The following is a 17039-nucleotide window of genomic DNA, read 5'->3' on the forward strand; positions in this document are numbered from 1 at the left end:
AATACAGGTGAACACCACCATACACTAACTAGTTGCACTGCAATTCACTTGTCACTTCTGTCCAGTAGGGTCTGGTTAACAACAGAAGCATTGTTTACCAGATGAACTGAGATGAAAAACCACTGGTAAATTGTAACGATTTTGAACTCAAAAGTAGTCAAATAGTAAAATGTTTACTTGCTTGTCACATTTAACATGCATTAATGATGACTGATAACTATCCAAAACAAATTCAAAATAAATTAACTGTCTGAGAGTGTCTTGACATCAGCTGTCTTAGGTACAGATATAGAAACCTATTATATCTATGTCAGAGAAATATTGCACTTGACAGTTCATGTTATATTAAGTTAGGTTGGCTATAGTGCAATAGCGACACTGCAACAGCTGACTCTACACACACACACATACATAAACACACACACACACAGCAGATAATATGGATTTCCTTTCCATCTAGTAAATGTAAGCTACTGAACAATGACAGTGTACATAAGAATTCATTTTTGAGTTGCTACCACAATGACAGCAAATAAACAACCTTCCTGCAGACCCTACAGTGGAAACACTTTTCGCCACCAATCTTACCAATCAGACTCAACCTAAGATCAATACTGAACTCTCCTTCAACATGCAAACTAACCTTACATCCACAGAAAGAACCAAAATCCACTATCTAGAAACTGCTTCTGACCTTATAATCCTACCTACTGACAAAGGCTCCACCATTATTGTTTTGAACCGCAAGGATTACGCTAGCTGTCAAATTCATCTACCTACAAACCCTGCCACATTGACCCCATTCCAGAAATCCAGTAGGATCTACAGCCTCTGTGCAAATCCTTGGGCCCATTCCACAACCTCTCCCCAGAGTCCACTCCCTGCATCCCTGTCCCACATTACCTACAAACCAATCCAGGGTACAGCTATGAACACGTGAATGGCACCATCCTATGCCAACCTATTCATGGGCCATCTAGAGGAAGCTTTTATAAATCCCCAGAATCCCAAAACCCTCACCTGGTTCTGGTTCACTGATGCCATCTTTGTAATCTGAATTGAGGGTGAGGACACACACCTCAACACCTTCTCCCCCACTCTGTTCACCTTGTGCTACTCAACCCAACAAACCACCTTCCTCAATGTTGATGTCCACCTCAAAGGTGCATACATCAGTACCTCCATCCGTATCAAACCTACCAACCACCAGCAATACCTCCACTTCGACAGCTGCCACCTATTCCCCACCAAGAAGTCCCTTCCATAAAGCCTAGCCACCCGTGGCCATCGTTTCTGCAGTGATGAATTGTCCCTTGAAGTATACTGAGGGTCTCTTGGAGGCCTTCACAGACCATAATTACCCTCCCAACTTTGAACAAAAACAGATCTCTCATGGTCAACTCTCAGGTCGCCCACCACCTCCCACAGTCCCACCATTCAGCCACAGAGGAGCATTCCCCTAGTGACTCAGTACCACCCAGGACTGGAGCAACTGAATCACATTCTCTCCCAGGGTTTTGACTATGTCTCATTGTGCCCTGAAATAAGGAATGTCCTACCTACTTCCCTTCCCACTCCTCCCACTGTGGTATTGTCACCCAACGAACCTACACAATATCCTTGTCCATTCCTACACAACCTCTGTTCCCAATCCCTTGCCTCATGGCTCATATCCTTGTAATAGACCTAGATGCAAGACCTGTCTCTACTCCAGTCCATTCACAAGCATAACCTCTCCCATCAAAGGCAAGGTCACCTAAGAAACCAGTCATGTGATCTACAAGTAAGCTGAACCACTGTGCTGCATTCTATGTGGGCCTGACAAACAACAAGCTGTCTGTCCACATGAATGGCCATAGACAAGCTGTGACCAAGAAATGGCTGGACCACTCTGTTGCTGAGCACACTACCCAACATGACATTCTTCATTTCAATGACTGCTTCACAGCCTGTGCCATCTGGATCATTCCCAGCAACACCAGCTTTTCTGAAATGCACAGGAAATCACGCTGCAATATATCCTACGTTTCCGTAACCCTCCTGGCCTCAACCTTCATTAGTCACTGCCCTTACCCATCTAGCCCTTTCCCTGTTCCCATTCCAGCATTAAAGAGCCCTCATTCCACCAATGCACCGACATTCTTTTCACTTCTCTCTTTTTCTGATACCACCATGCTCCCCCCCCCCCCCCCAATTCTCTGTTTAACCTCCAGACTGCACCTAGCTGCCCTATCCTTTCTCCACTTCTTCCCTGTATGCTTCCACAAGCAACACTTTATCATACCCCACCCCTACTCTGCTATCCTTCTCCCTCCCCACCCCAGCCTCCTCCTTACTCCACCACCCGGTTGCCTCTCCCATCATGCAGTGCTGCTCGCAGTCTGGCCTCAGCAGTCAGAGACCGTGGTTGTGTGTTTGTAATTTGTGTCTACATATGTGTGTGTGTGTGTTGTCTATTGCTCTTGTAGGCCTAGTTTGGCTGAAAGCTCACTTCCAACCATCTTTTTGTTGTACCTATCTGTGACTCATCATCTCCGCTATATGGTGACTAGCAACTACCCTTATCATAATACTGTTACATTCCATCTTGGATTTTCCATTGTTTGATTCAACCACATAATACTATAGATATAAGAATAACAAAACATATGCTTTTGATAATGAAGCAAAGAAATATAGGAAATAAGTATTTGGAGAAAATAAGCATTTGATGGTGACTGATATCTTGAAAACATTATGGTACATAGTTTACAAAATAGACAATAACTGAGATTGTAACTTCTCACTCTAGGTTTTATTAACACAGTGATGCAATTAATAACCAATATTTGTAGCATTTCACTCAAGATGTTATGGTGACAATGGCGCAATTCTACACAGCTCCCCGTCATCACTGTTGTTAGAATCAGCATAAAAACTGTCATTGTGGTCACCACTGAGTCATTTCATTAGCTGTTCATGGTCACTAATGGTACCTTCCATTGTCTGTGCTCCCTAAATAAGTGTTTTGATATGCTTGACATTCTTCCTTCAAGAGGTTGCACGCACAGTCCCACGAGCTTCACCAACAGCCTTTCTACCCCTGTTATCGTAAGACCTTGTTATTGTTCCTTATGTATGTCTTCACATCATGGTGGGGTTGAAATGGCACTGATATGGTGGCAGCCTTATTGCAGTATCATGCTGCTCCATGGTGATTTTGTCTAATCAGGGTGTATATGTGGACAAGCAAAAAAATTCCCAGATCTCCTGGTTAAAAATACACTTTCTCCTGGGTGAAACTACACTTTTTCCATGTTAAGTGACAGTATACTTTCCCTTGTAACTGTAAAAATTTGTCAGTAATTTGAATCATTATGGTTTTATACAGCTACTTAGAATTTACTGGCACTTTAGAAAATGAAACACAGGGGAAAAACATGTTTTGGAATGTTCTTTGATGTGCAGCAACATGTACGCTGCATATTTTTGTATTACGAAAGTATAAAATTGGATTCCACCAAACACCGCATGTTACTTTCTGAAGCATTGAAATCAAGATTACGATGTGCTTTTGTAAGCCAGTCATAGCTCATGTCACGTGATCTCGCCAGTCGATAACAGCGGATACTCAAAGCATAGGACATGTGACATAGTCAGCCAATAGCAACATCATTGTTAAGTAGCGCAAACACACAAACAGGAAAAGTTAATGCTTGAAATTAATATACACATCTGTATATTGAGCAAGCAGTAAAGGAAACAAAAGAAAAATTCGGAGTAGGTATTAAAATCCATGGAGAAGAAATAAAAACTTTGAGGTTCACCGATGACATTGTAATTCTGTCAGAGACAGCAAAGGACTTGGAAGAGCAGTTGAACGGAATGGACAGTGTCTGGAAAGGAGGATATAAGATGAACATCAACAAAAGCAAAACGAGGATACTGGAATGTAGTCAAATTAAGTCGGGTGATGCTGAGGGAATTAGATTAGGAAATGAGACACTTAAAGCAGTAAAGGACATTTGCTATTTGGGGAGATAAATAACTTATGATGGTCAAAGTAGAGAGGATATAAAATGTTTACTGGCAATGGCAAGGAAAGCGTTTCTGAAGAAGAGAAATTTGTTAACGTCGAGTATAGATTTAAGTGTCAGGAAGTCGTTTCTGAAAGTATTCGTATGGAGTGTAGCCATGTATGGAAGTGAAACATGGATGATAAATAGTTTGGACAAGAAGAGAATAGAAGCTTCCGAAATGTGGTGCTACAGAAGAATGCTCAAGATTAGATGGGTAGATCATATAACTGATGAGGAGGTATTGAATAGAATTGGGGAGAAGAGGAGTTTGTGGCACAACTTGACTAGAAGAAGGGATGGGTTGGTAGGACATGTTCCGAGGCATCAAGGGATCACCAATTTAGTATTGGAGGGCAGCGTGGGGGGTAAAAATTGTAGAAGGAGACCAAGAGATGAATACACTAAGCAGATTCAGAAGGATGTAGGTTGCTATAGGAACTGGGAGATGAAGACGCTTGCACAGGATAGAGCAGCATGGAGAGCTGCATCAAACCAGTCTCTGGGCTGAAGACCACAACAACAACAGTGTTGTTACAAGAAAAGAAACGCTTTCATATATAATATTTGTCTCTAAGATTAATAAGCTACAAGAGAAGCTAAGCTTTCACATATAATGTTAATCTTTTTTATGCGTTTTACACTTTAAGATACATCACACAAATGTGCCCATAAAATGTTTAACACTGACATAAATCTCTGATGTTCTGGGCTCAAAAAATCTGAATGGCTCGTCATCAAAGATTTGATTTTTAAATGAGGGGCAAATGCTCTGTGATTTAAGAAATACATTCTCGCACATAGTTCATCTTGGGTAAAAGGAAATTTACTTCGAAACAGTACTTTTCAAACCACAATTCGCAATATTTTCCCACGATGTGTTAGAAATAGATTTGTTCCAGCAGTTACCAGAGTGCCAGATAAGAGGCGTCACCATGCTTGCACAGCTACGATGACGTAGGAAGCCCAAATGTTCATATGTGTAAGACATTAAAAGATCTTAAATTATATCATCAAAGAAACAAGACATCAGAGGATACTCCAAGAGCATTGAAATTTCGTGAACCATACTGAAATGAATAATTCACCTTAAAGTGCTCATTCGTATATCCAGATTCTCAACGAAGCAGGCCTCGACCTGATATTAAGCCTTTCAGTGTGGTTTTCTGGAGTACCAGTACTGTTTTTTCTTACGTTATGTTCTTTGTTATGGCATAATGCCATATGTGCTAGAAGATGAAAACGTGCACTTGAAATGCAGTGAACAGTTGAAACTAGCCAATAGTGTGGAATTAAACGCTTTGTTTCTAATAAATTGGCTGCCTCAGCGGAAAAGAAATCTAACTTCATTGTTCTGCAAGGCAATTAATGCCTGACTGTCAGAAAGGCGGAAAAAAATAAAATCTGAAACTAATAACATATTTTACCCTTCCATAATTATGTGAATGTATTTTAATTCACTTGATAACTCCCAGCCACAGAAATCGCTGTTTTTTCATTTGACGTGAGAGCAGTAAATGAAGAGGAAACAGCAAAATCACTGAATGTAAACACAGATCATGTGGAGACACACCTACCCCCCCTCCCCCCCCAACTATAAGTCAGACTGCTCTGTGCAGCAGCCCCAGATATACAATATTTCTAACTGGGGAAATATTGGATGGTAGTGTCCCACCCTCTGCCTGCCTCCCTAGAGCGTTTGAGACAGGACGCAAGGGGGGGGGGGGGGGGAAGAAGAGAGAGAGAGAGAGAGAGAGAGAGAGAGAGAGAAGAAGGAGAAGAAGAAGAAGAAAGTTCATTTTGTAGCACGTCTTAAGTGTGCTAAAGTGCAGTGCCATGCGTTTTCACACAGCATTCTTCTAGCGCACGTCACTGTATTTTGCACTGTGGAACTCAAATGTGTATATTTTGTAATGGATGCCATCAAACTATATTCAGGATAGTGGAAATTAAAATGTCCTGTGGTGACATTTATTCAGTCCTTGGCTTCTAGCATTTTGTTTCTGTCTAATCTTGCTATAGCTTTAAATGGTGTGCTTTCCTCTCTGTGAAAGAATCTATTACCTCTTCAAAATTTGTCAAACGCTTTGCTACATTAAAAATCGAAATGTCATTGTCTAATACAGAAAAAGCTGTTAATACAAATAGTACCCAAGACTGGTGTGTTTTCTCAATCTGATTTCGTCTATTTTGTCACTGTCTACTAGGTAAAAGAAAATAGGCCTTTCTAATATCGCATCGATTGTAACACACACCAAATATGTGAGACTGTTTTGGTAATAATGGTCATTTTTATAATAGGGCAGAATATAGTTCATGAAATACCAATATGAAATGCCTATTTGCCCTACTAAAAGCAAAAAGCTTGATGTTAGGAAATAGTTTCACATTTCATTCATGTGCTACAGTTTCTCAAGCATGTGATCGAAAAGTAGTAGTACGAAATTTTTGTATAAATTTGGAATCATTATATTCTTCCATAATTTGTGTGTTGTCCCATTTCTTCTCCTTCCTCATTCTAACAATCTTCTCATCACTAATTCTGTAACTATTCCTACCACTGACAAAACTCATTCTCTGGTTAACTCCTACCAACCTGTCAGAATCACCGATTTAGTTATCCAGCGATTGCTCTCCAGTTACGCATTATTACATGTTCGTACAATGCATTTTCCATGCTACTCCCAGAAGAGAACTTAAGTGACTGCTAGCTGGGGACTGTACAACTTGCCCTTTCTAGTGTAGCGATCTGCCCAAAAATTTTCTGTCAAAATTTCAATTTCTTGGATACACCGAGAAGATAATACTTAATCTTTCTTACCTGTTATTCCTGTTAGTTGTTTATTTCCACTCTGGTAGTCTGAATCTATGGACTTCACAAGTAATTATAACATTGCTGGTCATTCACATACCCAATCAATCACATAAACAAACAGCAGTTGGCTTTCACCCATTCGGCTTTATTCCGCTCAGCTCGTATAGCCCTGTCCCCTTTTGTCTGCAGGAAAGTTTATTTCTAGATGGATTCCCCTGGCAGAGGCATTACATATACTATGCACACATTCAAATATCAATTTATGATTCCTTCAGAAATCAACTTATAATGTGTTCAAAAACCAATTGGGATGCCTTTCAAAATCATCTGAATAATTGATAGACCAACATGTACCAGGTGCTAGGCACTTTGTGAAAGAAGATTTTTTTTCCCTCAAGAATAAGAATTTGCTGTCACAATATGCTCCTTTTCTAACAGGATTTTGGGTCCATCTAGCACTTTGTAAAGGAAACCCATACTTTTCAGCAAAATATTTAGTGATGTTTTCCCACCCTTGAATGCACATTTTCTAACAGGATTTTGGGTCCCTAGTATTTGTAATGGAAACCGATACCTTTCAGTACAATTTTTAGTGATGTTTTCCCACCCCTGGAAATTTCACATTCTTTTAATGACACTATCAACTTTGTAATGTTATGATACTCTTTCCTGATTTTGCAAGCATAAGTATGCCTGTGAACTGCATCAGTCTGGAAAGAAGCTAAGTTGGTGACAGGATAAAGCTGCTTTTTCTTCTTTCCAGGAGTTGCTAAAAGTAAATTATCTGATCCAGACATCTCGGCATCGTTAAGCTCATGTCTACATCTCTCAACTTTTGCACGAACATCCCCTTATTTACTACCATTCTCACATTAATTCAAAGAGTTATTGAGATGTGTTCCACTACTTTATCAGCAAGAACTGACAGCTGTCCATATTCTTTCTCCTGTTTGTAAAACTCATGAGTTCTCCATAGTAACTCCAGTGCCTGGCAGTTTAGTGGCACACCTGGACGCAAAGGATTATCACTAGATGAACAAACTCTTTTCTGTGGAATTTTTCATGTATCAGAACTTTCTAAAGCAGAATTTAACACAAGCACACAGTAGAAATGAACCACTTGGCACACTGTTTACGTACACACAAAACAAATCCGGCAACAATGGAGTTTTGACGTCACAACCGAAAGCAATTTTATTGCACTGGGATGGGTTCATGTCCCATACCTGGCACCTTGGGCTTCCTGTTCTTCACTACTTAAACTGTTATACTGCCAACTTGAAATGCATAAATCAAGTACGAAGTTTCTACACCTTGGTTTAGTACTACAGTATAGGTACATACACAGTATGACATATGGAAATTTGGGTCAGTCTTGGAGGTAGGCACAGGTAGCCAAAGTGGTTGAGGTGGGCAATAAGTGGGAAATCCAGATTCAAGTCCGGTCTGGCAAAAATTTTCATATGTGACTAATAGGTACTATATCTATAGATGCCAAGATATTTGCAGTCAGTGAATTTATTTCGAAGTAAAATGTTTCTCCTGTTGTCATTCGAACAATGTGGCAAGAATTTCTGACAAGATGTTTAGCAGCTAAAAGACTCGATTAGTGGATATGACACCTGGTTACCCTTGATATTTTCTGTTATGCACTTGAAAAAATACAATCACTGGAGGCGCACAGTAGGCTTCATGAAGGCAACTATCTATAGGTACTGATTATGTGCACCACTCACCACTAGACGCAGGGGAGAGTGCCTGCAGTCAGTATTTCGTCACTAAGTTGTGAATAAAGGATGGACCACTGTCTTTGCAGATAAGTCCCAGTTTAGCTACCGCAGTCTCGGCAAAATATCTGGAGTGTATAAGAAGCTGGAATCTGTTGTTATCCATCAAACATCCATAAAAGGAATGCCTTAATATAAGAGAGTGTTTGTATGTGGTCTGCTTAGATCTCTTAAAGCATATATGGGCTGCTTCCAGGAAAGATTCTACTGTTTGTAATATTCCTTTTAGGCCTTCCCTGTCCTTAGAAGAAAGCTCTGAAGACAGAATGGCACTCACTTCATAGAGACACAACACATTAACAGCCTTACACTTCACTGTGAGTGACGTATTCCTGCTCAGAATATCCACATTCAATACTAACAAAGCTTGTGTTATTCCAACCTGAGTATCCATTTTGTAGTATTCAAATAAAAGTTTGTTAGATGGCCTGTTTTACACAATGTCTATATAAATAGGTATTTTGTTTGAGAACAAATAGATTCTTTGAAACTTCCTGCAGAGTAAATGGTGAGCCTGTGTGCCCATGAAAGTCACAACTGCCAGCTTTGTGTCCCAGTCCAGCACAAGGTTTAAATCTGCCAAGAAGTTTCAAATCAGTGCATATTCTGCTGCATAATGAAAATTCATTCTGAAATGCATCCATTTTATGTAATTGTGTTGGTATCTATTCTGTCTGTTATGGGTTGTGTTGTGAATACTGCTACTGGTATTCTAAATTAAAATGTTATAGCTTCTGAGTCAATAACAGTCTTTCCATTTGTACAATATACATGTTGGTAACCACACCATCAGCATATGAAATGCACTTATTGTGTTACTGCTCAAAATAGAAATCAATCACAGTTTCTCACTGTAGTGGATAAATAATAATCTTGGAGTTGACACAAAACCTGCAGAATTTTCATTTGGAAACATGTTTTCATGTTTATACTTTTAGCCCAAAGGTGTGCCTTCCACCCATCATGTGTGGAAATAATTCACAGAGATCTATTTAATGAACTAGGGCTTCTTAAACTGATATTGCTGTACATCTTTTAAAATTTTTGGTCAACAGAATGAAATATTTAGAGAGGAGTAGCAATGTCTATCCAATGAACATAAGGCTCAGTAACAATCTTTATATTGTATATGTAACCTTAGATCTGATCAAAACCCCAGTAAAGCTCTGCATATTACATTTTAAACAGACTTTTGCAACAGCTGAATGCTTTTAGTGACAAACTGACAATTTTCATATCCAAGTTGAAGGCGTTCCTGCTGGAGCACTATTTCTGTTATTTGCAGAGGTATTTTAGATCCTCTTACTTGAATAATGGGAATGAAATTCACTGAACTGAATGGAGTAGTGGACAATACTGTTTGTATATTGGTATGTCATGTCCACTTGATTAGGTTATGGTGGTTGTAGCTCAACATAATGGCTTAAAAAGGGAGAAAAAACTTTTTGTGTCACTTTGGCTTGTCCCTACATCCCGATTTGAGTTTTCTGTGGTTCTTTATAAACTATTCCATATGAATAGCATGGCTGTTTTCAATGCAATTTTAATTCTAGAATGTGACACTTCAGGATTTTATGATTCAGAGTTTTTCCTCTTTTCTTAACAATTTCTGGATGTGTTGTGATGCACAATATGGCAGATTTCATCAACTTTGGTACATAACTGTTTTAATTATTGTTACACTGAAGAGCCAAAGAAACTGGTATGCCTGCCTAATGTCATGTAGGGCCCCCACAAGCATGCAGAAGTGCTGCAACATGACGTGGCATGGACTCAACTAATGTCTGAAGTAGTGCTGGAGGGAACTGACACCATGAATCCTGCAGGGCTGTCCATAAATCCGTAAGACCACGAGGGGGTGGAGATCTCTTCTGAACAGCATGTTGCAAGCATCCCAGATATGCTCAATAATGTTCATGTCTGGGGAGTTTGGTGGACAGTGGAAGTGTTTAAACTCACAAGAGTGTTCCTGGAGCAACTCTGTAGCAATTCTGGATGTGTGGGGTGTCATATTATCCTACTGCAATTACCTAAGCCTGTCAGAATGCACAATGGACATGAATGGATGCAGATGATCAGACAGGATACTTATGTACGTGTCACCTGTCAAGAGTCATATCTAGACATATCAGGGGTCCCATGTCATTCCAATTGCACACTCCCCACATCATTAAAGAGCATCCATCTGCTTGAACAGTCCCCTGCTGACATGCAAGGTCCATAGATTCATGAAGTTGTCTCTATACCCATACATGTCCATCCGCTCAATAAAATTTGAAACAAGGCTTGTCTGACCAGGCAACATGTTTCCAGTCATCTACAGTCCAGTGTTAGTGTTGACGGGCCCAGGCGAGGCCTTTGCTTCGTGTTGTGCAGTCATCAAGGGTACGCAAGTGGGTCTTTGGCTCCGAAAGCCAATATCAATGATGTTTGGTTGAATGGTACTCACGCTGACACTTACTGATGGGCCCAGCATTGAAACCTGTAGCAATTTGCAGAAGGGTTGCACTTCTGTCACGTTGAACGATTCTCTTCAGTCATTGTTGGTCCTGTTCTTGCAGGATCTTTTTCCGGCCCCAGCGGTCAGAGACTTGATGTTTTACCAGATTCCTGATGTTCACGCTACACTCATGAAATGTTCATACAGGAGAATCCTCACTTCATCGCTACCATGGAGATGCTGTGTCCCATCACGTTCAAACTTACTTAAATATTGATAACCTGTCATTGTAGCAGCAGTAACGAATCTAACAACTGCGCCAGATGCGTGTTGTCTTATATAGGCATTGCTGACTGCAGCACCATATTCTGCTTGTTTACACATCTCTTTATTTTAATATGCGTACCTATGCCAGTTTCTTTGGTGCTTCAGTGTATTTTGCAATTTTTCTTTGAATTACAGAAATCAATATAGCACGTTGATTACCAAATATACATATATGAAAGCTCATGTCTAAAATCATTTAAATATTTCATTTTATATTTATAATCCTGACTTTTTACACATCTTGAATGCCCAAGGAGAACAAATTTGTACTAATACACTAATGGGGATCACAATAATACAATTTCTTACTTAAGCTCCATGGCACACAACAGAGAGTGAAATAATTATTGCATGCGAATAGAAGGGCTGTCAGAAGAAGACCATGAGTATGCTACATTTTGTGAAGAAGAAGAAGAAGAAGAAGAATAAGAAGAAGAATAAGAAGAAGAAGCTTTGCCTCTAAATCAAGCAATCTACACATTTCTGTTGGTTGTGAAATAGTAAGATTGAAGTCAATACTGCAACTTACCATTATAAAATTTCTGTTATCTTAAACTGCAGAACCCAGCTGAAAGCTTACCTCATGTACTTTCGATGCTCATTGACAGGTACAAAGTACTCATCATATGGATCGTTAGCATAGGACTCTGCTGCTATGTCTGGCAGGTCATCTCCTCCTTCTTTCTTGATAGGAAGGCTACCAGCTGTTGTAGTATCAGCATCTCCATTGCCAGTAAATGGGTTCATATTCACAAGCTCTAGATTCACAGCTTCAGCAGCCACCTCTTTGTCTTTCGCACTTTTCCTGCGTTCCATGCTGTTCAGCTGCACCTAAAAAAAGTAAATAATAATAATAATAATGAGGATATAAGATGGATGATAAGATGAACATCAACAAAAGCAAAACGAGGATAATGGAATGTAGTTGAATTAAGTCGAGTGATGCTGTGGAATTGGATTAGGAAATGAGACACTTAAAGTAGTAAAGGAGTTTCGCTATTTGGGGAGCAAAATAACTGATGATGGTCGAAGTAGAGAGGATATAAAATGTAGACTGGCAATGGCAAGGAAAGTGCTTCCGACGAAGAGAAATTTGTTAACATTGAGTATAGATAAGTGTCAGGAAGTCATTTATGAAAGTATTTGTATGGAAGTGAAACATGGATGATAAATAGTTTGGACAAGAAGAGAATAGAAGCTTTCGAAATGTGGTGATACAGAAGAATGCTGAAGATTAGATGAGTAGATCACAGAACTAATGAGGGGGTATTGGCTCTGAGCACTATGGGACTCAACTGCTGTGGTCATAAGTTGAGGGGGTATTCAATAGAATTGGGGAGAAGAGGAGTTTGTGGCACAACTTGACAAGAAGAAGGGACCGGTTGGTAGGACATGTTTTGAGGCATCAAGGGATCACAAATTTAGCACTGGAGGGCAGTGTGTAGGGTAAAAATCGTAGAGGGAGACCAAGAGATGAATACACTCAGCAGATTAAGAAGGATGTAGGTTGCAGTAAGTACTGGGAGATGAAGAAGCTTGCACAGGATAGAGTAGCACGGAGAGCTGCATCAAACCAGTCTCAAGACTGAAGACCACAACAACAACAACAATTGATAGTTTCCTGTATATGGGAAAAGTAATGTAGTGAGAGGACAATGTCTGAAATGATTAGGCTTCATTTGGAAATGCATTAATTTAAGTGCAAAAGTGATGATTGCAACTACCTCCCTCAAAATAAATTCTGGCCCACAGTACAACAGTTAACCCAACTCGTCCACTTTAGCTACTTTTATCTAACTTTATTTCCTTAATACATATAGAAACACCAAGTATAAGAACCCCAGGAATGTGATATTTGGGTTGAGAATTAGTGTATCTCTGGATTTGTTGCTACAATTTTGACTAAGATAAGATTTATTACAGGAAAGTCGTATAACATTGACTTGTTAAAACTGAAAGAAAATTTAATGAAAGAGGAATAATAGAGTGGTAAATAAGTAACTCTTTTGTAAGTAAGCCAGATATGTAATACCTATTTCAGCATATAAAAGTAATAATCAGATGAGTATATATTAAAAGAAAGATATAAGTAGTCATACATAAAATTCAAATTGCTTAAGGTAATTTTGGTTCTCCATTGACTATGTTTAGTCTACTAATATAACTTATTCAGCACTTCAAAAGATTTAAAAGTGAACAGGGAAGTGTCAGGGCACACTTTAGGGGTGTTGTACAGGCCATATCAAATGAGTCAGAAGACTGGAAAGAAAAGCCCATGCCCAAAAATCACAGAAGACAACTATGAAAATGTGTGATGCTGGCCCTTTCCCTTGAATGTAAACCACATAATCTGTGCCAAGAAATGAGGTGTGTGCCCTTACCTCGGTAAGAGTACCAACGACTCCTGGTGGCTGCTGCACAGTGGTGTTGAGGAATGGCCCGCCATTTACGCCATTGAGGTGGTGCTCATTGAAGCCACCGTTGGTCAGCTGCTGCAGCTGTGGTTGAGGTGGTGGTGGAGCAGGCCGGTGTGGTTCTGCACCAGATGTTGAAGTTGGCGTTGTGGCGCGGCCGCTGGCACTGCCATCGTCATCCACAAAGCCCGGGTTGGAGACGCCACCTGAGCCCTTGGTATCCACCTCGTCCTGAGACATATTGATAACCAATAGCGAGAAAAATCTAGACCCGTCCTATCGAGTCGTCGTATGGCTTTTTTCAACTATGCCATATGTTTACCATATGTTTATAACTATAGATCAGTGTGGATGCATTACACAATATCATAAAAATAATGTAATTCTGGTTTTGCCACGTAGTCTACTCATAGTGAATTTAGGAGGTGAATGGTTTACATCTGCAATTTTGATGACATGATAGTTCGCAGTAAATATCTGGTATTGCAGGTTCATTACTGTATTTTGTTATAAGGGAACCATGGTATCCCTTAGCATGTTTACATAATTATGATTTATTCTGTTTGTTACCCCAATGATCTTTGTTTCTGTGAAAACACCTTCACAAATGTTAAAGAGACTGTAAAACACAATCACCAGAATAGAGCTGGCTTCTCACAGGCACTTATGTACATACGTAACAGTGTGAATGTAAGTGAAAACATAAAGAACAACATAAGTATCAGCTGTTCGAAAAGAAAGGCAGTCATTCCATGTAAGTTGAGTACGTGACACAACCATCACTGTCAAACATTTCAAACTGAGAATTTTTGTTTATCCTAGGGCAGCTCACATGTAAACTCATACCTACGTATTTTGATACAAGTATGAAAGCACGTCTGGTGATGACAGTAAAATTCAAAACCAAAAACTGCAATTTTTCAGTAAAGTACACGAAATCAAATTGTGGGTGGTTGCAGCTGTACAGTACAAACATTCTGTTAGCAAAAGTGTGAGTGAATTGAAGAAGTTTGCAACCAGACAAAACAGATAGCACATGCCATCGACATTTACACTGTTTTGGAGATATTTTGAGTGCAACCTATATCTAAACTCCACAAGTCATATTATGGTGTAGTTGGAGGGTACTTTGAGTAGCACTCACTCCCCCCTCCCCCTTTTCCTGTGCCAACTGAAAATGGTACACGAGAAGGACAATTGTTGGTAAGCTCACAAGTGAGCTTGAATCTCTCCAATTTTATGTCCAGTCTTTCTCAAGATATATGTAGGAGGAAGCAATATATACTGGCAAGCTATTCTGTCACATGAAGTTTATCTAGGCTATCTCTTTCGTTGTTGAACTACACTTCCTGAGGATTCCTCCAATGAGTTTCAGTCTGGCATTAGTACCAAAATGCAGTGCAATTACCAAATAATGTGTGAGAAACCCATCACACTGAACCGTATGAGATTAATATAGGACTGGGTTAACATAACACAATTTATGTAATGATACACAGCCCATTTCTCTCAAGAAGCACTGTGCCGCCTGTCCCCACACCCCATGGGATATATGGGAGAGCAAAAGGTCTGCTGATGAGCAACGGTAAGCTACCAGATCGTTTCCTCTTACTGGCTGAATTTCATCAAAGAATGTTCCCTCATCAGGTTTTGAACCACTCCCTCCAGAAAGACATTCACCTTGCTATTGCACGTTAGGGATTGTGGTTACTATAACATGTGGACTTCATTAAGATTCTTTCAATGAGTCTCATTCTAACACCTTCCTTCCCTGCGATTAGTGTTACGTGGTTTATGCACTTTATATAATCCCCATTTCCAGATATTTAAAGGATGTGACTGCTTCCAGTGGTTGTTCTGTAATCATGTAGTCATACAATAATGGATCCTTCTATCTATTTATGCGAAGAACATTACATTTGTTTATATTTAGGATGAACTACCAATGCTCGAATGAAGAGCAGATCCTATTCAGATTTTCCTGCATTTTGCAGATATTTTCTAAGGTCGCTGCTTCTCTGTATACAACAGGATCATCCATGATACACTGTAAATGGTGGGAGGGGGTGGAGGAAGGGGGTGGAGGGGGAGGGAGGGGTGGTAAGAAATCAAACGAAATGCAGTTAAATCTGCAATGAGCCACTGGAGACAGTACGCACCTCATACCAAAATACTCAGGAAATGTGCCTAAACGAAATTTCGTCGGTTCGCCCCAATGCTGGAGAGCAGACGGCACTTACTTGGTTGATCATCATAACGATGCTGGACCTCTTGGTGTCGATCGTTGGCGGCGGGGGCGGCGGCGTGCTGGGTGGCGGCGGGGGCGGGTCGTGGTGGCGCGGCAGAGAGGCAGTGCTGGTGCTGTTGCTGCTGCCGCCGCTCGAGCAGCTGAGCTCGTCTTGGGCCTCCATGGCGGCGAAGTGCTCACGGCCGTGCGCTCATCGGTGCTCTGCAACAGAAGCGAGCCAGCTCTCAGAAGACGCTGCCCCGCCCTTGCGACATGGCGCAGCCACGCCGCTGGGGTGCCGCAATGTGACAGCTACCGCGGTTTAAGCTGTCGCTATTGCGGGACTACAACGAGCACTTCCCGCCACAATGATGGAAAATGAAATTTGAAGACCCTGAAGTAGTTGTCTAACAGTCACAAAGTTTGTTAATCGACCACAATATTTTTGCACCTGGAAGTGAGTGTGCTTCTCTCGGCTTATCGCGAGCCTGATATTTCACGAGGGCAAACTGAACCACTTGACAGTATATGCACAGCTGACCTCAAAACACTGACTGTGCGAAACTTTTCCCTTAATCACCACTGTACTTATTTATCGTAAGGTCACAGTGTGTTTCCGATAGCGGTCACAGGAGGCCAAGTGCAAATAATATTTTGACTGTGTAATAACTGCGTGCAGCAAGTATGTGGCCATTTTCCGCGGCAATTACATATTCTTAACACTCTTTTGTTGATTCAAACACCTTTTTATGACTGCACCCTTAATATTTATCTACGATCCAGATGGCTTTCGCCTTTTATATTAAGGCGTCTTCAATGGATTTAATTCGGAATGATACAGTTTTGTTTTTATGTACGATAATTATAGATTCGGAAGTGTTCACAATCATAATTTTTAAAGTAATAAAATATTACTTTAACTCATTTGTCCTGCCAAAGACTGCGTTCTCTTTCATCTGGTCGCAGGTTAGAGC

At 40.3% G+C, this 17039-nt stretch overlaps 1 protein-coding gene across 1 annotated transcript in view; it reads right to left on the minus strand.

Annotated features, from left to right (window-relative positions):
* The window catches only part of LOC126236986 (uncharacterized), an 86763-nt gene extending 70498 nt beyond the window's left edge, over positions 1–16265 (minus strand). Inside the window, exons 1-3 of the mRNA XM_049946710.1 lie at positions 16079–16265; positions 13806–14069; positions 12005–12255 (exon numbers count right to left, since the gene is read on the minus strand). Coding sequence (XP_049802667.1) covers positions 12005–12255; positions 13806–14069; positions 16079–16249 — 686 coding nt within the window. The 5' untranslated portion in view covers positions 16250–16265. The remainder of the gene's footprint in view (positions 1–12004; positions 12256–13805; positions 14070–16078) is intronic.
* Between the last annotated feature and the right edge of the window lie 774 nt (positions 16266–17039).

The sequence above is a fragment of the Schistocerca nitens genome, chromosome 2 (assembly GCF_023898315.1).
Source record: "Schistocerca nitens isolate TAMUIC-IGC-003100 chromosome 2, iqSchNite1.1, whole genome shotgun sequence".
Classification (NCBI taxonomy): Eukaryota; Metazoa; Arthropoda; class Insecta; order Orthoptera; family Acrididae; genus Schistocerca; species Schistocerca nitens.